Raw genomic sequence first — 23,494 nt, 5'->3', positions numbered from 1 at the left:
CTGTCTTCAGACTGGAGGAGTCCTGGCCCCCCGCCGTTAGGAATAGAAATGCGAGGGCTTGCGGGTGTTACTGTAAAAACCACCCTGCGTTTCCACGCCGGAAGCGGCAACTCCGGCAGCGGAAGGGATGAGATCCCCTACTCGCTATGTCTACGAACAATATGTCCGATCCACGGAGGCCGAATAAAGTGCTGAGGTGAGGACCCCAGCCTCATGGGAGAGGGGTTTGGGTTGTGGTTCCGGACCCAGGGAAGCGCTTGTCCATCCTTGGGGGCGGGACAGGAGTCCCTCTGACCTCGATCCTGCCGCAGGTACAAGCCTCCGCCGAGCGAATGTAATCCGGCTTTGGATGATCCGACGCCAGACTACATGAACCTGCTCGGCATGATCTTCAGTATGTGCGGCCTCATGCTCAAGGTGGGCAGGACTGCTTATCTCCGACGGCGAGGCCGGGGGCGGATTCGGAATGCAGCGGGGCCGGCGCTGAAGGGGCAGGGCTCGGGGCTCGGGTACTGTTGGACCGAGAAAGTCAGAGCCGTCGGGGAAACCCGGGGATCCAGGTCAGGTTGGGTATGTGGGAGGTTGGTGTGAGGGTGGGGCCAGATTCTAAAGCAACTTGGAAAGGATAGTGGAGAAAGGGTGGGGTTTTTAGCTTGATGGGATGTAAAAGGCTAGTAGTCTTTTTAGGCCTGAGGGGAAACTACCTGGAGTAGGCTCTGGGTAGATGGGACTGAGGGACTCCTGGGGGCTGGGGGACAGAGTTCAAGCTGCAACAGTTGGAACCAGTGGGTTGGAACCCGTGCCTGGGAATGCCCCTTGTCTTCCAGTGACCTAACCCACCCGTTCACCTGCCTTTTCCCAGCTGAAGTGGTGTGCTTGGGTTGCTGTTTACTGCTCCTTCATCAGCTTCGCCAACTCCCGGAGCTCTGAGGACACTAAGCAAATGATGAGTAGCTTCATGTGAGGCTGGGCCTAGAGAAGGAGGGACTTCTGATTAGGGGAGGGCGGACCCAAGCTTACCCATCCTGACTGACACCTCTCTCCGGTCTCAGGCTGTCCATTTCTGCCGTGGTGATGTCGTATCTGCAGAACCCTCAGCCCATGACACCCCCTTGGTGATGTCAGCCTAGAGGGGTCATATCCTGGACCCCTCTATATACCTTCTTCCAGGGTTGATCCTTGGCTGCCCAGCCTTCTACCCTCAGCAGCTGGCTGCCCTGGGCTTCCCTGGGTGAGGTAGTTGCAGCGCCCACAGCTGGATGGAAGGAACCTGGACCTTTCCCTGGGATTGCACTTCTGCTGGGGCAGAGAGGGGAATACCCTGGGCCTACTCCTCCTGCCTTCCTTCCCCATCCTGCCTGCTGCTGGGGGAGATCCTGTCCATGTTTCTAGGTGTATCCACTCATTTTCTTGTTGAAACCAGTTAATAATAAAGTTTTGCCTTCTGGCTATTTTCTGAGACCTCTCCTTCTGTCCATTGCAGGTGCCCTCCTAGAAGGGCTTCAGGTCCTTTACTTACCCAGGCCTGTGGTGAGGCCCCAGTCTGGAGCCTTCTGGTGGTTCACTTGCTTATTCATAAGACACCTGCCTTATGTCAGCTGCTGGGGATAAGACAGGGACCTTCTTCTGACAGCTTAGCAGATGGCCTTGCTGACCTCAGGAATTTGGGCTTTGATTTTTTTATCATATGAATGGAATAATGTCAGTGAACTAGATGGACTGATAGGGAAACAGGCATAAAAGATTGAGCCCTCCCCCACCGCTGCAAGACCCGAGAACAGGACCTGGGCTAGAAGAGGGAGATTACTTACTGCAAAACCCCCTTAGAGACTATTTGATCATATTTGATGGTTATTCTGACACAAATCAACACCCTTCCCTTGCCTCCTGCATGTGCTGGTTCCTCAAAAAAGTCCTGGCCTGGTCAAGCATGTGAAGTAAGTTCTGATACCTGGTAGCATTCACATACTAGTATGTATGACTGTTTCCCTCTTTATACACTTCATTGGCACCTGCCAAACATCTTGGGGATTGATTTCAACTTGCAGCCACCCAAGACACACCTCTATGTCAGTTTCCCTTAAACTATTAATTACTAAAGTGGAGTGGCAACTTCTTTCATTGGTCTTTCCCCGCCTACTGCTGCTTATGGAGGTAGATTTTTGATCTTGGGGCTTTTTCCTGGGTCTGCATGTACTAAAAATTGGCAAGCCAGCCAGGAGACCAAAGAAATGGACTTTGGGAAAGAGGGGATCAACCTGGCTTATGGACCTCTACATGGGGAGAGGTGGCCTGTATGTTAGATACATGCAGACTGAAACACGAGTACAGGGATACTCAAAACGCTGGCTGTTTTTATGTATACGTTTAAGGAACTGCACTGCAGCAAGGCAGGAAAATTTATGGCTGCAAATGTAGGCTGGTCCCTCCTATGGTTGATTTGGCTGGTCACAGATGCCCACCTATAGACAAAGACAGGGTTAGAACACTAGAGGAACAACTGAAACTAGAAAAACAGTAGAATGGAACTCTATTAGCATCAGGACTGACTGATAAAGGTGGGGGTAAGGAAGGAAGGTCCTTTGAACGGATCCCACCCTTTTTTAGAAACCACGAGGTCTCTGCATCTGTATGTTCAGGTGTGTCTATATGTGTCGTGTTTGGTATTTTCTACCTCCAAATGATATTGCAGACTTGTGAAAGAACTATGTTTAATTGGCTTAAAGGAATTAAGTGCTTATATAAATTAAAGATTGGATATTTCAGAATTCTCAGAGATTCAGAAACAGATTCAGAAACCCAAATGCTTTTCAGAGTCACATAATCTGGGAAAATTCTTGATATTAAAGCTAGTTTAAGTGTGTTGGTTTAATTAAAACGGACATGTCTTTAGAGCATTCCGAATTAAATTTGATACCTTTATTTTATCTATACATTTGTCAGCAAAAATAATAACAATATGGGCTGAATAAAAAAATAATATGGGCAGATTTTGTCTAAAACCTCATGAAGTTTTTGTGGGCAACCTAAATATAATTGTTAAGAACTCATAAATCAGCCCTCATTGGTGTGGCTCAGTTTGGTTACATGTTACGCAAAGAAAAGGGTTGCCGGTTTGATTCTAGGTCAGGGCACATACCTGGGCTATGGGTTTGATGCATGGGAGGCAGCTGATCAATATTTCACTCTCACATTGATACTTCTCTCTTGTTCTCTTTGCCTGTCTCTTGAAAAATAAATAAATAAAATCTTTTTAAAAGAACTAATAAACTGTAGGGTAAGTGGAGGCAGTTTGGCTTCCTCAGCCAGGTGCTTGGGTAACTGGGGGAGCAGCTCCTCACAACCTTGAAGGAGTCTGATAAAGCGCTGTTCCCACAGCCTTGAGCCCGGGTCTCACGGCCTCGGGTGTGATAAACTGCCCCGTAGCCTTGGGTAGGCTCACATGGGCAGCTCATGCTAGGCTACTTCACTTTTTGGCCTGAGGTCAGCTTGCTTTGTGCTAGTACTTAAGGAGGTAGGGACTTCTCACAGAGAGAAAGAGAGAGGGAGAGAGTGGGAGTGAGTGAGTGATGGAGTCGTGGCGCCGACACACACGGCTTGTGGCCTGTGTGACTCCCAAGAGGTGGGGGGCTGCCGACCTGGACACGGGCTTGTGGCCTGTGTGATTCTCCCGAATAAAGGCATGTCGAGCATCCCCACAGCTCCATGCATCTTCCGTCTGCCTGAGTCTGAGTCTCGAGTGGGCCTGCCCAGACAGATTTAAGTAGAATAAAAAGTTTTTAGGTGAAAACTTTTGCATTAAGTGTAGAAGTCTTGTGAAAAAGAAATTTTTGGAACAAAATTTTAATGTGTTGTAAAGCTTGGTGTAAATTTAATTCAGTGGATTTAAATATCAAAAGGAAGCCGATGAAAATTTGAGTTTGGTTTTCTTTTTCCCTCCTAAGTGGACAAAGTTTTCTTGGACCGTGAATTAACTCCTGCTAAGATAATGTAACAAGTTTTCTGCCTTATTAGAAGCACAGATTCTATGTTTTATCAAAGTAACTTTTTGAAATGCCCTATCTGACTTTATAAAAAGTCAGTAGCCACTCCGCCCCCCCAAAAAAATCCGACAAGAACTATAAAGATTGCTGCACTTGTGGATGAAAGTCCATTCTGCTTCTGCAAAGATGGCAGCTCAGTGCCATCCTTTTGCCACCTTGATGTCCTTGTAACATGGCAGTTTTCTGCTCCTCAGTCAGGGAAGTTAAGATGGGTGATCAATGATTGTAAACTAAGCAAGCAGTGGGGGCCATGGGAAACCCAAGGCGGCTGCTTGGTTCTTCCAGACCCCCACCTTTTTTTAATTTTAATTTTTAATTTTTTGCATTTCTTCATGCATTACAGGGCATTTAAGCTGGACTTGATTCAGCTGCTGCTTAGTATAGGTTATCAGTCTGTTCCTGTGGTTGTGTGTATTTCCTGGATGGGTTGAAGCCTTCCTTGCCACAAGGCTGATGCACTCACAGTAACAAAGAAACTGTTAGAAAATGGGTTTCCCACTTGAGGTATATACCTTCCAAGTGCTCCCTCAAGGCTATAGCCTCTCTGTACACCATGGGATGGTGGCTCAGGACCGCTCACTGTTTTCCTTCCCGATCTCCGTGAAATGGGCTTACTATATCAACAGCAATGCTAACCCAGGAAGGTTTGCCTCTACTGCAGAAAGCCTTGCAGGCTTTGCTGGACCATTTAAACAGAGAGGATGGATAGTGAATATGCAGAAAATCCCAGGTCTGGGCACTGCAGTCAAATCCTTTGGAATCGTATGGTGGGGTAAGACCTGCGTTGTCCCTGCGGCTGTCAGAGACAAGGGATAAGCCTACCCAATACCAAAAAATGTGGAAGAGGTACAGCCTTTTGTAAGAATTTGGGGGTACTGGTGAACATTTATACTCCACTTAGCACATATCCTTTGCCCGTTATGTTACCTACTTAAGAAGGGACAATATGTGGGACTGGGGAGGCAAACTAGCAGCTGCCTTTGAGAAAGCAAAAACACTGATCCAAGAGATTAAAACTCTTGCACTCTCCCAGGCCGTATCGCCATTTGAATCAGGTATTTCAACCCCAGGAAGCAAGGGCAAAAACAGCAGAAGAAACGAGTGCCCTTTGGACTTTGGTCCCAGTTGTGGAAGGGGGAAGAAAGCAGACACACCTCGATAGAACAGTAGTGACTGGCAGTGTATGCAGCGCTCCTGCAGGTAGAAGGTAGAGCCTCTTACCAAAGAGTAGCCAGTTACAGTATGAACTTCTCTCCCATCCAAGGGAGACAGCATGAGGCACACCTCTGTCATGGCTCAGACCCGAGTGCTGACCAAGTGACATGCCTACATGCCTACAGCAGGGGAGTGCTCAGTCAAATAGACCTTTGTCTCCAAAGATGCAGGGACCGTGAGGCCGTTAAATGTGCAGACCCCGCACATGCTCCTGCTGTCATCCCTGGGTTGGGCCCTCCAACCTGTGAAGAAGGAATAGGGGAAATTCTGGCTGGCACTTGGTACACCAGTAGCTCTAGTGAGGGTAATTTGTCTCCCTGGACTGCAGTTGCCATTCAGTTGTCCATTGACACTCTCTGGGTGGAAACAAGAACACACTGCGATAGTCAGTGGGCTGAATTAAGAGCTGTGCGGCTGGTGATCACGCGTGAACATTGGCCACTGATCCTACGTACTGACAGTTTGGCCATTTTAAAGGGATTGACTTTGTGGCTTGGACAATGGAAATGGAGGGGTGGATGATTATGAACAAACCTTTATGGGGACAAGAGATGTGGAAAGATATTTGGGTTCACTTAAAGAGCCTGGGGAAGATCATGGTACTTCCATGTCCCTGCCCATAAGGCATCTGCACCTCTAGGTCACCAGGAAGCAGGTGCCTTGTCAAAAACACATGCCTAATAACTGACCCGTCAGTTGACATTGCAGAGGGTACCCTGAAAGAGTAGGTGGGCTAGTGCCCAAATAGGATAGCGCATAACTATGGAGACAGGGCTGTCTTTAAAATACAGTGACCTGGTCAATACGGTTACTTGAACGCAGGTTCCATCTCCCGTATGATGGGTTGGTGGAATGAAAAAATGGTGCCCTAAACAGGTAAAATTACTAACTGGAAAACCTACTTTGGCCAGGTACACAAAGTTGTTTTCCCAAGTGTTAATACACTGAAATGGCCAACCTGTGGGGCCTATTACTCCATATGCCAGGCTGGGAACTCAAATGAGGCACCCAGCATGGTAAAGGTGTGAGAAACAAAGGAGACAGCAATAGTCCTGACACTTGCCGTGGACCAGTGGACCATGATGCCGAGGGTACCAGGACCTCTTGTCCTTAGAACACGGGTCATTTCCTGGCACCTGAGATGGGATGTTATGCTGGAATAGCTTGGTTACTTCACGCCCACGGTAGGAGAGGAACTGCTCAGTCTCCCGTAGGACTTGTCATCCTAATGTAGTCAGGACCCATAGAGACGGGCTGTATGTGGATTGGTACATGGCCATTCAAAGAGGAGAGAAGGTAGGGGTCCTGATCTAATATATTCCTCTCCTTATTTACCTCCTTACACCAGAGAGCACCACTTCTTCCTCACCAACAGGCTTACACAGCCTGGCTGGGTTCCCAACACTGTGGCTACATTAACATCTAAAGATCAGACTGTAAGTGTAATTCTCATAGATCCCCCAATTCAGGTCCCTACTAAATATCTGTCTTTCGGACCATAGACTTCCTGCTGTTCCTGTAGCATCCAGTTATAGGGGTGTATGTGTGTATGCGGGGTGGAGGTGGGTCTGTGCCATTATCCAAACTGACTGTTGTGCTTCGGTACCAGATGAATCTGTTAATACTTATTTGTTAGCACATGGAAACTCAAGTAAATGCCTTAAATGACCCAGCCCCAAGCCTAGGTGACTTACTAACCCGCTGGTTTGGGTCTTGGAGGGTGGGGGGAAGCATGGTGGAAAAAGTTGTTACTAATATTTGGACTGCTTCTTTTAATTTGTCTCTTGTATGTGCCTGTACTGTTGGTGCAGACTGCGTCTCCAGTGAGGTCAATTGGCAACTAAGAGCTACCTCCCTGCTACTGAAGCCCCTCAGGCAAGAAGAGGTCATGTGAGATTGTAAGAGCAGGTCCTGAGCGGTAGAGTGTGGAGGAGAGGCTGTTCCATGATGTGACCTTTGCTGGACGAGGGAGTTGATCTGGGCCGGAATGGGGTGGTTGCTTACTGCAAACCTCCCCTAGAGACTGCCTGTACTTGATATCTATTCTGACATAAACCAGTACCCCTCCCTCGCCTCCTGCTACATGCTGGTTTAGGGAACAGGTTGTTGTCCTGAACTGTTCAAGCTTGTGAAGTAATTTTCATACCTGGTAGCATTCATGTGCTAGTATCCATGATATTCCCCTCTTTAAGCTATATAATTCTTTGGCACCTGCCAAGCCCCGCGGGGATCTATTTCCTCTTGCCACCACCCAAGACATGCCTCCTGTGTAAGTTTCCCTTAATCTCCATTTATGACCAGCCTCTTTCTTTCTTTGGTCTTTTCCTGCCCTCTTATTATAGAGATAGATTTTTCAGTACTGGGGCTTTTTCCTGGGTCTGTGTGTACAAACACGGAGAATTCTCCCAACCAGGGGGATGCTTCCCACCCCCAGCACTCCAGGAGCAGTTCCTTTACCCAACGTCTCAAACCCTGCTGGACGGCACAGGACCCCCACTAACTCCTTCTCCTAGCCAGGCTAGGTCCCTCCAGGACCCGAGCCCTGAAGGTTAATGGAACACTTTAGGACCATCCATGCAACTCATTCCACCTTTTAGGCCAACCCGGCACCAGTAGGAAAATCTGAGCCCTCTTCGCTTATGGGGACAAAAGAGTACTCCAAGTCCACACGTCGGCGACGAAACGCTAAAGGCTCCTCTGGCCAAACCAGCACTCCGAGGGTGGAACATGACCGGTGCCCCAAGGAGCACCCCAAACCAAGGCCTCTGTCCCTCGAAGAGCCCCGCTGCGTCCTAACCCCGCCCCCACAGGCGCCCATTGGCCAGACCGGGTTCCGGGGGCGGGGCCTTTACCCGGCCCTAGCTTTGCCGAGAACCCACTAGAGGCAGCAGTGGAGGAGGCTGTGGCGGTGGCGGGGCTATGGGAGCCGACGCGCGGCCTTCTGGGGTCCGCGCTGGCGGCGGCCGGGTCGCAATGGGGCCACCGATCCCGCCTCTTTCTTTCCTTCTTTTGTTTTTGGCTGTGCCTAGCGCTCGGGCCGCGGGATACGAGGTGAGCGGGGCCCGCGAGCGGAAATGTCCCTGACCCAGAGGGAAGCTCCGAGTAGGGTCTGGAGGTGGGGGTGGGTCTGTTCTGTGGATGCCTGGTGAAGGGTTGCTGCTAAGACTGCGTGGTCCGAGTGCGTGCTTGGTGTCAGTGAGGAGTCTGGCTCTGCGCGTCAGAGAACGGGGCTGCCTGTACCTGTCTCCTTGCTTCTGTGGGTCGGCTTGCCTGGACTTTGCATGCATTGAGCTGTGTGATTGGGCGTGTGTGGGGTAGGGGTGGGGGTGGGGGGGAGGGACGGTGCTGGTGGAGAACTGGAAGTCTGGAGTCAGCTGGCCTGGAGTTCCAGCCTGGCTCCTCCACTTCCTGGCTGTGTGGGCCAGTCACTTCTCTGATCTCAGTGCTCTCATCTGAAAACTGGAGATAATATTGTCCCCCTCCCACAAGGTGGCTGCTTGGTATTTACAAATACTTAATAAACTTTAGCTACTACTATTATTATTTTCCCAGGGTGTGAATGAAGGCTGCCCTGAGGAGTTGTGCCACTAGGGAGTTGTATCTGTGAGCACAGCTATGTGTGTGTTTCCTTCTTGGAAGGGCCTGGCCTGACCTCTCTGAGTCACTCATCTGTAGATCGACTTAGCTTGTGCCCCCCATCCCCACTCCCACATCAGCCTTCCTCTTAACCTTGGGCTAAGAGACAGGGTGTGTGAGTGTGCATTTGGGGATCCCTGTGCAGAAATGCCCCACGGTGCAGCCGGACATGCTCAACGTTCACCTGGTGGCCCACACGCATGATGACGTGGGCTGGCTCAAGACAGTGGACCAGTACTTTTATGGCAGTGAGTAGATGGCGGGGACTGACTCCTGGGACTCCCATGATCCCTCTGAGCCCTTCAAATCCTTTCTGGGTCCTGGATATTAGGGTGGGGGCAATGCCCAGCCAGAAAAGGGTGCTTTTATGACAGCGTGGTCTGAGTGCGTGCTTGGTGTCAGTGAGAGGTGGCTCTGCGCGAGAACGGGGCTGTCTAGGAATGTTCCCCTTGGCTTGCTGATCCTTGATTGCCTGACCCCTGTGCCCACAGTTTACACTAGCATCCAGCATGCGGGCGTTCAGTACATTCTAGACTCCGTCATCTCTTCCCTGCTGGCGGAGCCCACCCGTCGCTTTGTCTATGTGGAGATGGCCTTCTTCTCCCGTTGGTGGCATCAACAGACAAATGCAACACAGGATGTTGTGCGGGACCTGGTGCGCCAGGGTGAGCTGCCCCAAGGAAGTGAAAAGAGGAAGCCCAGCTTAGCTTCTGTTTCTGCTACCATGGCTTCTGAGATTATCTCATGCTATGTGCAGAATGTATATGCATGTGACTTGCCTGCCAGGAATTTCCCTTTATTTGTAGGACTCATAGGCATCCTACAAGGCTCCACTGCCGATGGATCCTTTGGGAAGCCTGGCATGCAGGGGGCCCTCTGTTCCATATCTGGATATACTGGCCTGGGAGAGACCCCTCTTCTCCTTTCAGGCCTGGGCATGCAGGCAGATCTTCTCATGCCCTGCACTGCCAACCCCAGCCCCGCTCCTGGCCCTGACAGCCTACCCAGATTTTGCCCCTTCTGGCACAGGGCGCCTGGAGTTTGCCAACGGTGGCTGGGTGATGAATGATGAGGCGGCCACCCACTACGGAGCCATCATAGACCAGATGACACTAGGGCTGCGCTTCCTGGAGGACACCTTTGGCAATGACGGGCGCCCCCGTGTGGCCTGGCACATTGACCCCTTCGGCCATTCTCGGGAGCAGGCCTCACTGTTCGCACAGGTGTTTTTCCCCACTTCCCTTGTACCTGCCCCTTCACTCACTTTGACTCCTCCCTTGGCCCCTGAAGCCCAGCCCTTCCTTGCAGGCTAACACGGACCAGGCCCTGTTCCCTGTCCCTCTGACCTCTTGAGACCCTGCCTCTGGAGACCTACTCCTTTGCAGCTCTGGCCTCGGCCCATCCGCCCTAGCCCAGGCTGGCCACCCCCTGCAGATGGTGACTCCTCCTATCCTGATCCCACCCAGTTTGCTAGAACCCTAGCTCCTCCCCAAGCCAGCGAGCAGATGGAGGCCTGCCCTGCTTTGCAACTGGCTTCTTGACTAGCGCATCTTGACCCCTTCCATCCTCAGCCTGCCAGAGGGGGAGGCTCTCCTTGAGTCAGACTCCCTTTCTGGAAGGTGGAGGTGGGTTCTAGCGTTGGACCCACTCCCTTTCAGCTTTCCTAGGGTGCATTTTGACCCTTCCCTAAGTTTCCAAATGTGCTGGAGGCCTCTCTGGTTTCAGACCTGCTTCTTTTCTGTGCTCTTACCATCCCTCCCATGCTGAGGGGGCTGGCGGGTGGTGGTGGGGGGCTGGGCACTTAGTCATCTGCCCTTGTTCCCACTCCTTATCCTACCCCACTTCCAGATGGGTTTTGACGGCTTCTTCTTCGGGCGCCTGGATTATCAAGATAAGTTCGTGCGGATGAAGAATCTCGAGATGGAGCAGGTGTGGCGGGCCAGTGCCAGCCTGAAGCCCCCAGCTGCTGACCTCTTCACCAGTAAGGGGGTAGAGAGGTGGGGGCAGGGCCAGCACCAAAGGCATGTGACCTGTGCAGTCACCCAGGACCCCACACTCGGAAGAGCCCTGGGCTTGGTTTCACACTCCGCTGTTAATCATCTTGAAATTTTTAATAATTTATGACTAAGGGCCCAGCGCTTGCACTTTACATTGGGCTCCCACAAATTCTGAAGTCCGATTTCGGTGGGGCATGGCGAGCTTTGACCCCAGGACAGGTCTGGAGCGCTGGGCGACCCTGAGCCTGATGTGGCCCACAGGCGTGCTCCCCAACATGTACAACCCGCCGGAGCATCTGTGCTGGGATGTCCTGTGTGCTGACAAACCCATCGTGGAGGACCCCCGCAGCCCTGAGTACAATGCCAAAGAACTGGTCGATTACTTCCTACAGTTAGCTACTGCCCAGGTAACCCCGGTGTCCAGAGCCTGGAAGACTGGTGTGTATGATGCATTGGGCCCTTCCCATGGCCAGGGTCTGATTCCCTAATACTTCCTCATACCCTCAGAGGAAGATAATATTCCATTCACCCTCACCCTGTCCTCCTTCTGGATTTGTGTATTTCTGATTAGAAGCGTGTGAGCCTCTTCACCACTGTGCATACTTACTGTGGTAATGAGATAGCATCGCGTGGCGCTTCAGTACTCTCATCTGTGTGGCAGGCCTGAGAATTACTCAATAACTTCTGGCAACTTAGTTAGTTATTTATTTTTAGAGAGGGGAAGGAAGGGAGAAAGAGAGGGAGAGAAACATCAATGTGTGGCTCCCTCTCCAGCTCCCCTCACTGGGGAGTTGGCTCAAAACCCCGGCATGTGCCCTGACTGGGAATCGAACCAGTGACCCTTTGGTTTGCAGGTCAGCACTCAATCCACTGAGCCACACCAGCCAGGGCACTTCTGGCAATTTTTAAAAATTAATTTTAAAGAGAGGGAAAGGGGGTGGCGAGAGAGAGAGAGAGAGAGAGAGAGAGAGAGAGAGAAATATCAGTTTGTTGTTTCACTTATTTGTGCATTCATTGATTGATCCTTGCATGTGTCCTGACTGAGAATCAAACCCACCACCTTGGTGTATTGGGATGATGCTCTAACCAGTTGAGCTACCAGGCCAGGGCAACTTGTGGCTATTTTTACTCATGTCCTTATATATCGATGTGACACACTTCCACACACCCCCCTTCCCATGCAACCGTGCACCCACATTTGACCACATAATATGCCAAGACACAGCTGTACACAGGGGTGGCCAGGACACTCTGGCCTGAGGACACCCCATTCTGTCTGCAGGGCCGGTTCTACCGCAGCAACCACACCGTGATGACCATGGGTTCAGACTTCCAGTACGAGAATGCCAACATATGGTTCAAGAACCTTGATAAGCTCATCCGGTTGGTCAATGCCCAGGTGAGTGTGGCCCACCGTGTGTGCACATGCGTGCTTGTGTCCCTGGGCCTTGGGTCAGATGAATAGCTATGGGTGCTCTCTTAGTTCTCTTGCTCCTGTGACTAAATAATCACCACAAATTTAGTGGCTCAAAACAAAGGAAATACATATGCTTTATAGTTCTATAGGTCAGAAGTCCGACACAGGTTACACTGTGCTAAACTCAAGATTCGGCAGGACCGCATTCCTCTGGCAGCTCTAGGGGGAAGCTCCCTGGCCTCGTCCATCTTCCAGAGGCCGCCCACATTGCTTGACTCACGGCCCCTTCCTCCACCTTCAAAGTCTGATCCTGCTTCTGCCATCACGTCTCCTCTCGCTCTCACTTCTTCCTCTTTCCTCTTCTACTTTTAAAGACCCTTGTGATTACATTGGGGTCACCCAGATAATGCAGGATATTCTGTTTTAAGGTCATCTGATTAGCAACTTTAATTCCAGCTGGAAGCCTAATTCCTGTTTGCCATGTCGCAGGTTCTGGGCATTAGGACATGGACATTTTTGCCTAACGTGCATGTGTTGGTAGGGCCCTTGTAAGTGGCCTGTGGCTGTGTGGGCAGGCAGTCACTCTCCCATCAGCACAGAACATTGTCCCCCCTCTTCCATTTAACACGTCCCTTCCCATTGCTTCCATCCTCAGAGTCGTCTGCCAGCACAGTCTCCATGTCCTCACCTTCCACACACTCCCTGCACTGTTGTTTCACCAAAACAGCTTTCAGTAATGGCACCAGGGCCTCCCAGAGGACATTTCTCAGCCCTTCCATGCCTGTGAGGAGCCTGAACACCCTGGTCCCTTCCTTCTGCAAATGTCATGTTCCTGGGCCACCAGCATGCCACACTTTCATAGTTTTTCTCCTGCCACTGAAGGCTCCTTTACCCACTCCATTCTATGGAAATGGGAATCTCTCAGTTCGAATCCTAGCTCTGCCACTTACTGGCTCTGTGACCTTAAGAAATGTTCAGCACTCGGTGTCTCAGTATTGTTATCTAGAAAATGGTCATAATGGTGGTTCTCACCTGACAGGGCTCTGGATGAGAGTTTGAGTTCATTTACACAGATCCATTAGAACAGTGCTGGGCAAGTAATAAGCATTATGTTTTTGTTTATTATTCTTATTCTTTGGGGCTGAAAACATTCTGCTTCTCCTTTAAGATACCAGTTGCAACGTCTTCTCCTCCAGGAAGCCTCTTGCTCTTCCTCTGTACTCAGACCGCTCTTCACAAGTACCTGCAACGTCCAGGCTGACTGTAACCAGCTGCCTATCCATTCAATCTCTCTTCTGCACTTGACTGTGAATTCCACGAGACTGGGGCTGGCCTCTGGTTCTAGATTGTGTCAGCAATCCTGAGTGATTGCTGAGTGAATACAGTGTGTGTGTGGGTCTGTGTGTGTAACTGTGTATATGTGACTGTGTGTGCAGAAGTGTAGATGTGTGTATGCACATAAGGGCATGTGGTCCCATGCATTTCCCTTCATTCATTCAGGTGAGTGACTGAGCACCTACTGTGTACCAGGCACTGGTACAAACACCCTTTCCTGATGGAAGAGGTCACCTTCTTGTTCCTCTACCTCCCTCAGTTGAAAGTGAGCCTTTATTTAGTGTTAACAATTGTGTTATTTGGCGGTAACCTGACAGTGCAGAGAAATTATTATTCCTGCCCTATATGTCATACTCAGTTTTTCCACAAGAGTTTTAAATAGTAAAATTGAAATTATTTAAAAAGTTTAGTAAAATTTCAGATTTCTTCTTACATCGCTGAAATTCTTTATAGGCTGGTAATATTTAGGTTTGGCCAAAGTACATTTTCACACTTGGTTATTGGTTTGCACTCAAAATGTGAATGAAGGGAATATGAACCCACTGGACGCATACATGTGTGTATGAACTGCACACCTGTGGGCTCAACCGCCAGAAAGTTTCAGGCTCCAAAGGCTCACACACGCACACCTTCCCCCAACAGCAGGCCAACGGGAGCCGTGTCAATGTTCTCTACTCCACTCCAGCCTGTTACCTCTGGGAGCTGAACAAGGCTAACCTCACCTGGTATATGGGGCGCCTGGGGAGCGTGGGAGGGTTGGCCTGCCCTGCGGGTAGTGACCCCGCCCACAATGCCTCGGCAGGTCGGTGAAACAGGATGACTTCTTCCCCTATGCGGATGGGCCCCACCAGTTCTGGACTGGCTTCTTTTCTAGCCGTCCGGCGCTCAAACGCTACGAACGCCTCAGCTATAACTTCCTGCAGGTAAGTGGGCGCTTGTCTGTAGGGTGGGGTCCCGACAGTACTCATGCCTCAACATATTCCCTGCCCCCAAGGTGTGCAACCAGCTGGAAGCGCTGGCCGGCCCGGCGGCCAACGTGGGACCCTATGGCTCTGGAGACAGTGCACCCCTCAGTAGGTGTCTGGCTGGTGAGGGGATGGGGGTGGGGCTCAAGCTGGACACCAGACCACGGCCACATCCTTGAGTCCCTTCTGAAGGCCCAAAAGAACCCTGCCCATCCCGCACATGACCTTTCGCATCTCCCTGGGGTCGGGACTCAGAGTCCTGCAAAGACCCTACCTGGCCCACAACTCGTTCACCACCATCTACCTGCAGACGAGGCAATGGCTGTGCTTCAGCACCACGATGCAGTCAGTGGGACCTCCAAGCAACACGTTGCAGACGACTACGCACGCCAGCTGGCAGCAGGGTGGGGCCCCTGCGAGGTGTGTGGGGCGGGGCCCGGGGCCTGAGGGCGGAGTCAGGAAGGGGCGTGGTCTAAGACAAGAGGTGGAGTCTAGAAGTGCTAGTGGGGTGGGGCTTGTGGCAGGAGTGGTGTAGGCGTGAACGGGGCAGGACGAGGCAGCAGGGCGGAGCCTGTTAAGTGGTCGTGGGGTGGGGCCTGGGATGAGAGGGGCGGAGACTGGAATGGGGCAGGCCCTGGAAGGGCTAAGAAGGGGTGCGGAGCGAGCGGAGACCTAAGGAAGGCCTAGAAAGGGCTCGTGGGCGGGCTTGGGTGGGGGGAGGAGGCTACGCGGTGGGCTTGCAGAGCCGACCCTTTCCTTTACGCTCCTTCCCAGGTTCTCCTGAGCAATGCACTGGCGCGGCTCAGCGGCTCCAAAGAGAAGTTCGTTTTTTGCCGCAACCTCAATATTAGCCAGTGTCCACTCAGCCAATCTGCAGAGAGAGTAAGCAGCGCCTGGGACAAGGGATTGGGTGGGGTGGGGGACGGGGCCAGCGGCCAGGTCCCTTGAGCCTGGGAACCCACTGTGCGAGGCGAAGAGGTGGGGCCGGTAGCTGAACTGTTTTAGTGGATCGCTCTGGGCCAGACTACAGGGGGCTCAGTGAAGCTGGGGCGGGACGGAGACCGCATGGGGGCTTGGATCACCCGGGGCAGCCGCTGTTCACTGTGGGTGGGTTTGGAGAAGGCCTCCTGTAACTCATGCCCACTCCCATCCTCCCACCCCAGTTCCAGGTGACCATTTATAACCCCTTGGGGAGGAAAGTAGATTGGATGGTGCGGCTTCCAGTCAGCAAACACACTTTCCTTGTGAAGGATCCCAGTGGCACAGTTGTGCCCAGCGATGTGAGCCCATTTGATGAATATTCCTCCCTTGAATACCCTACTCCCATGACTACCTCTCCTTATGGGCATTTCTCCCTTCCCCCCACGGACACCTTCCTGGTTACCTGCGCCCTCCATGAATACCTCCGGCCCAGTGCGTTTTTTTCCTCCTCTGAATCTAACCCCCCCTCCCCCGCCAACCCCCCCCCTGCATTGTCCCTTAATGTAACACCTCCTGGCAACATTTTTCCCCCGTGAATATCTGTCCCTTTTTAATATCTCCCCATGACAGATTTTTCTCTTTATGAATATTATCTCATTCTGGAAGGCCTCTTCCCATGAACCTCTTCCTTCCCTGAAAATTGTGTCTTTCCGTCACTCTCTTGCCTCAAAGACCTCTTCTCCGACTTATTCCCTCACTTCTTTCCCCTTCCACAGTCTCTCCTCCTGGTGGTGGTTTTCTACCTGAAGTATTTTTTTCTTTTTTGTTTTCTCTTTTCTTTTCTGCAATCTTTAACTCAGAATTTCTGTCCCCTCCATACCCCCCACCCAACACCTAAATTTCTTCTCCCCATCCTGGGACTTCTTCCCCTTCTGGAGCGTGACCCCTTTCTGTACGTGTACCTCTACAGGTGTACACACAGCCTCTTGAACCAGTTTCCCTTCTCCCTCACCTCAGGTGGTGACAATGCCCAGCTCAGACATTCAGGAGCTGCTTTTCTCAGCCTCGGTGCCTGCCCTTGGCTTTAGTATCTACTCAGTCACCAAGGTGCCCCGCCAAAGCCCACAGGCTCGCATCCACCAGTCTAGATCCCGCATCAAGCACACGTCCCCCGTCAAGCACACGTCCCCCGTCAAGCACACGTCCCCCGTCAAGCACGCGTCTCGCATCAAGTCCTCGTCCCATGTCTTGACCATCCAAAACGAGGTGAGACCCCATACAGGTTCCCTTTCCTGCCATGGTGACAAATTTGAGGTGCCATGGTGAACTGTACTGATTCTGGGTCAGTGGGTCTTGGGTTCATGGTCTAGTGTCACCAGCCACCCTACTGTGTGTCCTTGACCGAGTGACCACCTTGCTTTGAGTCTTAACATCCTCTACTGGGGCTGTTGTGAGGGCCTAGTGTGATCATGGGTGGCGTTTGACAGATACGTCAATGCTGATGGTGGTTGGGGTTTGCAAATTAAGTGAAGGTGTGTCAGAGACTTGAGGCGGGGAGCCACGTGGCCATTTGGAAGCTACATGGGGCAAAAGGGATCCAGGCAGGCAGGCAGGCAGGCAGGGAGGGAGGGAGCAGCAGATGCAAACGCTCTAAAGGAAATTGAAATTTATAAATTTCCATGGGTCTTTAAAAGTCTCGTGGACCTGGCACTGTGATTCCTATCAGTTGCATAAGCAGCCTTGGACCCCCAGAAGACCAGCTAAAGGTTGGATTTGGGGGACACAGTGCATCCTGGTGGCTATGGGCAGGCAACAGACTGGGGAGGCCAGGAAGGGGTCCGTAGCACTAGTCCTGGAGGGCCTTGGCGGCGGCAAGAAGCAGTCAGATTGAGGATACGGTAGAAGGTGGAGCTGCTAGGACTTGCCAGTAGGGTCAGGGGTGAGGAATGAGAGAGAGAGGAGGGAAGGGCGACTCCAGGGTTTTCTCCTGAGTCCCAGGAAGGATAAAGCTGCCCTTGGCTGAAAGGATGGTCATTAACATCTGTCCCCCCTTTTACGCCCAGCACATCAGGGCCAGGTTTGACCCTGACACAGGGTTCCTGATGGAGATAAAGAACCTGGACCAGGACCTACTGCTGCCTGTTCGCCAAGCCTTCTACTGGTGAGGGAGGACCACCAGGCCAGGGAGGAGGTGGGAACAGAGCTGGATTTCCTTACCTGACGTTCACCTAACCCGGCCCCAGGTACAACGCCAGTACAGGCAACAGCCTAAGCACCCAGGTCTCGGGTGCCTACATCTTCAGACCCAGTCGACAGGAACCACTGCCCATGAGCCATTGGGCTCAGACCCGCCTGGTGAAGGTCTGGGGCCAGGGATGATGAGCGGACTCTGTGGGCTCTGTGGAGCCTGGGAGGGTGGTGTGCAGTGTGTGGGGTGGGGGTGGGGGTGGGGGTGGGGGAAGGATTTACGTCTCCATCAGATCAGAGGGCTAAGATCTGAGGGGAAGACTTGAGGACCCTTCCGTAGGGCTGATATTCATCAGCTCGGTATGCTGTGGCATACAAAAGTATTTACATCAGCTGTCGGTGTCAGTATTCTACTTTGCTTTTGAAACTGCGGGTGTTCCTACTTGGCTCATGAATGGGGAGAGCCAGGTGGAACTACTTGAGTTCATTAAGGATCTGTGCTAGGATGGGATTACATCTGGGGTGCATATTGGAGAGTTCACACTTGGATAGGGCTTGGGTGATTCTCAATTAGGGGGGTTTTCTGTGCGTGCATCTGGTTGGGAACAGGGCCTCATGCTTGTGTGGTTTCCTGGAGTCTCTTGCTGACATTTCCCCTTAGGGTGGGAATGGGGCAGGTGATGGTAAGGTAGAGAGAAGGGAAGGGAGGGAGAAAAAGAGGGAGAGAAACTTGGATGTGAGAGAGAAACATTGATCAGCTGCCTCTCATACATACCCCAGCTGGGGATTGAATTTGCAACCTGGGCATGTGCCCTGACCCAGAATCGAACTGTCAAACTTTTGGTTTGTGGGACCACGCCCAAACTACTGAGCCACACCAGTCAAGGTGTAAGACTCACCTTTGACATGACTCCCGTTGCAGTGAATGTCTGCCTACAGGAGTTAGGGTATAGCTTTACTCTTGTAACAGAGTTACCCAAATTAACTGTGCCTAAAATAAGAGGTTCTTTCCATGGAACAGAAAGTCTGGCTGGGCCATCCAGGGTAGGTGGCATGGTTCCACAGTCATTCAGGCCCCTTCTATTTTATTGCTTTGCTTTCCTTAACATTTAGCTTCTACCTCGTGACCCAAGATGGCTGCTTAAGCTCCAGCCATCATTTTTGCATCTGAGCTAGTGGGAGAAGGAAAGGGGCAAGAAATGCTGTCATACCACTTTGATCATTTTCCAATGGGCAGACTATAGTCACACAGCTACTGATAGCCTCAGGGAAGACTGGACTATATAGTTTATTCTAGGTAGCCATACGCCCAGCTAGAATCTTATTCTAAGGAGGGGAGACGGGGTAGCGGTGGCTACCGAGCATGTATGCCACACTCAAGAATCATGTGTCAGTGATTGTGGTGAGATGTGTGGGCATCACACCAAGGCAGGTGGGAGAGGTAGACGGTGTTCTCCTGCTCTCAGTGGGGTTGACCCTGACCCCAGCCTTTGTGAGGGTCCCAGGAGGGGCGGACATTTGTAGGGTTCACCTCCGCTCAGATGTGGGCTCACACCTGCCCGATGTGCCTGCAGACGGCCTTGGTTCAGGAGGTGCACCAGAACTTCTCAGCCTGGTGTTCCCAGGTGGTTCGTCTGTACCCAGGTCAGCGGCACCTGGAGTTGGAGTGGACGGTGGGACCGATACCTGTGGGGTGAGTGGCACAGGCTGGGACCAAGGGGAGGGGACCAGGGCAGAGTGGAGGTAGGCCAGGCTCACCACCTTGCCGTTCCTTTGAGTACAGTGATGACTGGGGGAAGGAAGTGATCAGTCGTTTTGACACTCCGCTGGAGACAAAAGGACACTTCTTCACTGACAGCAATGGCCGGGAGATCCTGGAGAGGAGGTGGGGGTGACGGAGCACTGAGGGGTGGTCTGTGGTGTGTTGGGGCCCGTGGGTGGTTGGGGCGCCTGCTGATTCTATGAGTGCGGAAGGGGGAGGATGAAGTGGGAATGAGGAGCGACCTGGGAAAGGGGAGCTGGGGAAGGGGACCCAGAGCCTGGGCCAAACTGGACCCTATTTCTTCCCTGCCCAGGAGGAATTACCGACCTGCCTGGAAGTTGAACCAGACTGAGCCAGTGGCAGGAAACTACTATCCAGTCAACAGCCGCATTTATATTACGGTACCTGCCCCAGTCCCATCTCTTCTGGATACTCTTCTACAAAGTAGGGGGTCACCCTTCATTCTTCGCATCTCCCAACTGTCCTTGGCAGTGTCCACCGTCCCCTGTGGGGTCTGCCTGGGGGCCGGGGCCGGGGCTGGCTGGCAGTGTGCTTCCTTAGCCCCACCCCTTCCCCTCTAGGATGGGAAAGTGCAGCTGACGGTGCTGACGGATCGCTCCCAGGGGGGCAGCAGCCTGAGAGATGGCTCCGTAGAGCTCATGGTGAGTGGTCCAAGCCCCATCTAAGCTAGAGTTCTCCCACCAGTTCCCCCCTGGCCCCCTGCGGGACCTTGAAGCCAATTTCCGTCCCAGTTCTCTGCTAGGTGCACCCCTCCGTTTGGGGTTCTACTAAGCTGAGACCTCCATTCCTATGTGAGAAGTTTATTCCACTCTTTTTATGCAGTCCCTACCCAGGCGCCCCCTCCAGGTCCTGACCTGCTCTATCCAGGCTTCCGCTAGGTCCTTACCTCCCACTGTCCTAGTTCTCTCCTAGGCAGGATCCGCCTTTCTGCTGCGGTCCCTCCTACCAGGCCTTCATTTTCATCTGATTCCGCCTCCCCCCTCCCCCTGAGTCTTCTATTTCTTTTAAAGTTCTCGCAATTTCTGGCCGCAAAATTGGCCAGAGGGGTCCTCACCCGCCCCTGGCCTCTCTTCCCGCAGCTGCACCGCAGGCTGTTGAAAGACGACGAACGTGGAGTCGGGGAGCCGCTGCTGGAGAACGGGTTGGGGTTGTGGGTGCGAGGGCGCCACCTTGTGCTGCTGGATAAGGCCCGGACCGCGGCTGTCAGGCACCGGTTGCAGGCTGAAAAGGAGCTCCTGGCCCCGCAGGTGGTGCTGGCCCCGGGTGGCGGCATCCCCTACCACTTGGGGGTAGCCCCGCGCAAGCAGGTGAGGGGCGCGGGCCAGCAAAGAGGAGCGAGCGAGACCGGAGGTGGGGCGGGGCTGTCTAACCTGGCACTGCCCCATCCCCTCATTGGTTCAGCCCCCCAACCCGCGCCGCCCCCTCCCCCCCGCTCCCCGTCCCCTGCCCCCTGCCCCAGCTTTCCTGGCTGAGCCGGGTCGCCCAGGCCCAGGTTAAATCCCGTCCCCAGGACCTAGGCTAAACCCCGCCTCTCTGGACTCCCGGTCTCCCTGGCTCCTTTCTCGCAGTTCTCGGGACTCCGCCGGGAGCTGCCGCCCAATGTACACCTGCTCACACTGGCGCGTTGGGGCCCTAAAATGCTGCTGCTGCGCTTTGAACACCAGTTCGCCGTAGGGGAGGACAAGGGCGGCAACTTGAGCTCTCCGGTTACCTTGGACTTGAGGGTAAAGAGGGCAGAGGTGGGAAGGAGAGAAGCTAGAGAGGGGAGAGGGGAAACCCCGCGTTGACACCACTCTGCCCGCCCCGCCCCGCCCACTGCCTGCAGGACCTGTTCTCTGCCTTCACCATCACCGACCTTAAGGAGACCACGCTGGCCGCCAACCAGCTTCGGGCCAGTGCCTCCAGACTCCAGTGGACACAGAACACGGGTGGGTGCTTGCCCTGGTGACCGGGAGCAGGGGGCTGTGTGGCAGTTGCGGGATGTTGGCCGGGACCCAGGTCCAGCTCCACAGTCTCGGGCATCGTTCAGATCCAGGTTAGGGGTCTAAGGGTCTTAAGCAGGTCCAGCAAACTAGTGGTGGCTCTTGGGTGTCTGCGGTTGGTGTGCAGTCCTAAGAACAAGATTTGGGTCTCTGTCAGTGTCTCGTTTGGAGGTGGGGTGGGGTTGCTCATCAGCCTTGGGGTTGGCTTGACAATCCTTGAAATGGGGCTTGAGGGTGTGGGGGCAGTGGCCGGGCGTTGGGAGGAATTTTGGGAGCTAGGAGCGGTATCCAGGCCCGGGGGAGCAGTTGAAGAGTCTGGTAGTGAGACCCTGGGGGCAGATTTGAGGGTGTATGGCTGTGTCCAGGCCCAGGGGAGGGAGCACGGGGTGAGGGAGGGGGGCAGAGGAAGTCTGCAGCGCTCACTCTTCCCCTGCATCTCCCCAGGCCCCACCCTCAAGCCCTTTCCCTCGAGGCTGGACCCTGCCAGCATCACACTGCAGCCCATGGAGATCCGCACGTTCCTGGCCTCCGTGCAGTGGGAGGACAGCTAGACCTGCTGGGGCCAGGCTGCCCCCTTTCCAGTCTGATCCCCTTCTCTTGCTGCTGCTGCCACCCGTGAAAGCCATTAAAGTGCCACTAGCAAGCCTTGGGTCAAGGTGTGACTGAATGTGTGTATTTATTTTTTTTTTGAGGGTGATAGAATTTATTACCCAGAAAGGTCTGCGAACTCTAGCTGACGCTGACCGGAGGCCTTGCCGGGAGGTCAGTTGGCTGCCTGGATCCTCACACCAGAGCCTGTACTGTTCACACTCCGCCTCATTCCCTACTCTGTCCCCCACTCCTGCTTCCCTCCTCCGTTCACTTAGGCCATTGTACAGCTGTCTTGAGGAGACAGCAGCGAACCAGGCAAGGAATCTGGAGGCCCTGGGGGAGGAAGTGGCTTCAGAGGTAGGTCTGAAAGCAGGGCCTGGGATGGAGAGGTGGAGAGAGCCTGGTATGCCCTTGTTTTGGTGCGCCCTGGGGTCCGCTTTGGAAGGAGACCTTGGGATCGAATACGAGGTTTGGAGTCGGAAGTGACTTCTGTGTCAGGTCCCTTGAAGGGCACTGAGGCCGCAGAGGGGTGTGGTTTAGTTGTGGTCAAGGGGGCAGAGTTTAATTGGGGAGGGTTGGGGCTCAGTTGGGAAGGGGAGGGCTGAACCAGTGAGGAGATGGGCCAGAGCCAGGGACAGCCCTCCCCCGCCTCCAGAAAATATTTCCAAGTTGGGAGGGATAGGCTGACTAGGAACCTCTGGGGAGTGCACCCTGGCCCTGGATGAAGTCACTGATGGGACGTGGGTACTGGATGTGCCTTTGAAAATTTTTTAAGTCATCCTCTAAAGAAGTGGACCAGAGAGATCCAAGGAGGGCGCTCTGTGTAGTTGCTATTCTACATGGGGTTCAGTTGGGTGCACCTCCTGAAAACTTTCTAAAATTTCCCTCCAGAACAGGGAGTCAGAGGAGTCCGCCAGGGTAGCCCCGGGCGTTTGTGCCAGGGCTGTCTGCTGACTTGCATTGAGCCCACCAAAATTGCTTAGAAGTACCCCTCTGGTGGCAGGTATCAGGACGGGCCGGGCCGTGTGCCCCAGGGATGATTATCTTGGGCCCAGCTGTGCATGCATCACTTCAAGACTTACCCAAGTCCGCTTCCAAACGCAGGCACTGTCCTAGGCTGGCCAGGGAGATGGTGGAGGTTCCTCTGCTCTTTTTCTGTCCTGCATGAGGCCTGATGGCTGGATACAGCCCTGTGGACCTCTCTTTCCTTTGGTGATGGGGCTGGCACAAGCTAGCCAGAGAGACTCAGGGTGGCCACGACGGCCAGCCTGCAGTTCTGCATGGGTCCCCACATGGGACCCACCTGGCGGTGCCTCCTGAAAACATAGCCATGACCCCATCTGAAGGAGAGGCGCTGGCCTGGTCTGGACAGGGAGACCCATGGAGGTGCTATGGGCCCAGGTGCTGTCACTCTTGGGTCCT

The 23,494-nt window shown here is 53.2% G+C and overlaps 2 protein-coding genes across 2 annotated transcripts; both read left to right on the top strand.

Moving 5' to 3' along the window:
* The first annotated feature begins 104 nt into the window (after positions 1-104).
* WDR83OS (WD repeat domain 83 opposite strand) lies at positions 105-1,443 on the top strand. Its single transcript, XM_054563506.1, has 4 exons — positions 105-196; positions 312-417; positions 863-960; positions 1,053-1,443. The coding sequence occupies exons 1-4, from the start codon at positions 147-149 to the stop codon at positions 1,117-1,119; spliced, it is 321 nt and encodes a 106-aa protein (XP_054419481.1). The 5' UTR covers positions 105-146; the 3' UTR covers positions 1,120-1,443.
* Positions 1,444-8,150: 6,707 nt separating this feature from the next.
* On the top strand, positions 8,151-22,123 carry MAN2B1 (mannosidase alpha class 2B member 1). The gene is made up of 24 exons (XM_054563511.1): positions 8,151-8,309; positions 9,040-9,142; positions 9,386-9,559; positions 9,924-10,117; positions 10,743-10,875; positions 11,153-11,298; positions 12,174-12,290; positions 14,286-14,368; positions 14,446-14,566; positions 14,638-14,716; positions 14,919-15,028; positions 15,383-15,490; positions 15,772-15,888; positions 16,547-16,795; positions 17,593-17,690; positions 17,773-17,890; positions 19,291-19,409; positions 19,500-19,601; positions 19,792-19,879; positions 20,060-20,140; positions 20,579-20,806; positions 21,068-21,223; positions 21,325-21,427; positions 21,926-22,123. The coding sequence occupies exons 1-24, from the start codon at positions 8,178-8,180 to the stop codon at positions 22,030-22,032; spliced, it is 3,066 nt and encodes a 1,021-aa protein (XP_054419486.1). The 5' UTR covers positions 8,151-8,177; the 3' UTR covers positions 22,033-22,123.
* The last annotated feature ends 1,371 nt before the right edge of the window (positions 22,124-23,494 follow it).

The sequence above is a fragment of the Pteronotus mesoamericanus genome, unplaced genomic scaffold (assembly GCF_021234165.1).
Source record: "Pteronotus mesoamericanus isolate MK-2021 breed Mesoamerican mustached bat unplaced genomic scaffold, CSHL_Meso_final scaffold_827, whole genome shotgun sequence".
NCBI lineage: Eukaryota > Metazoa > Chordata > Mammalia > Chiroptera > Mormoopidae > Pteronotus > Pteronotus mesoamericanus.
The sequence above is the reverse complement of the archived record's forward strand: the minus strand, read 5'-3'. Positions and strand labels throughout refer to the sequence as shown.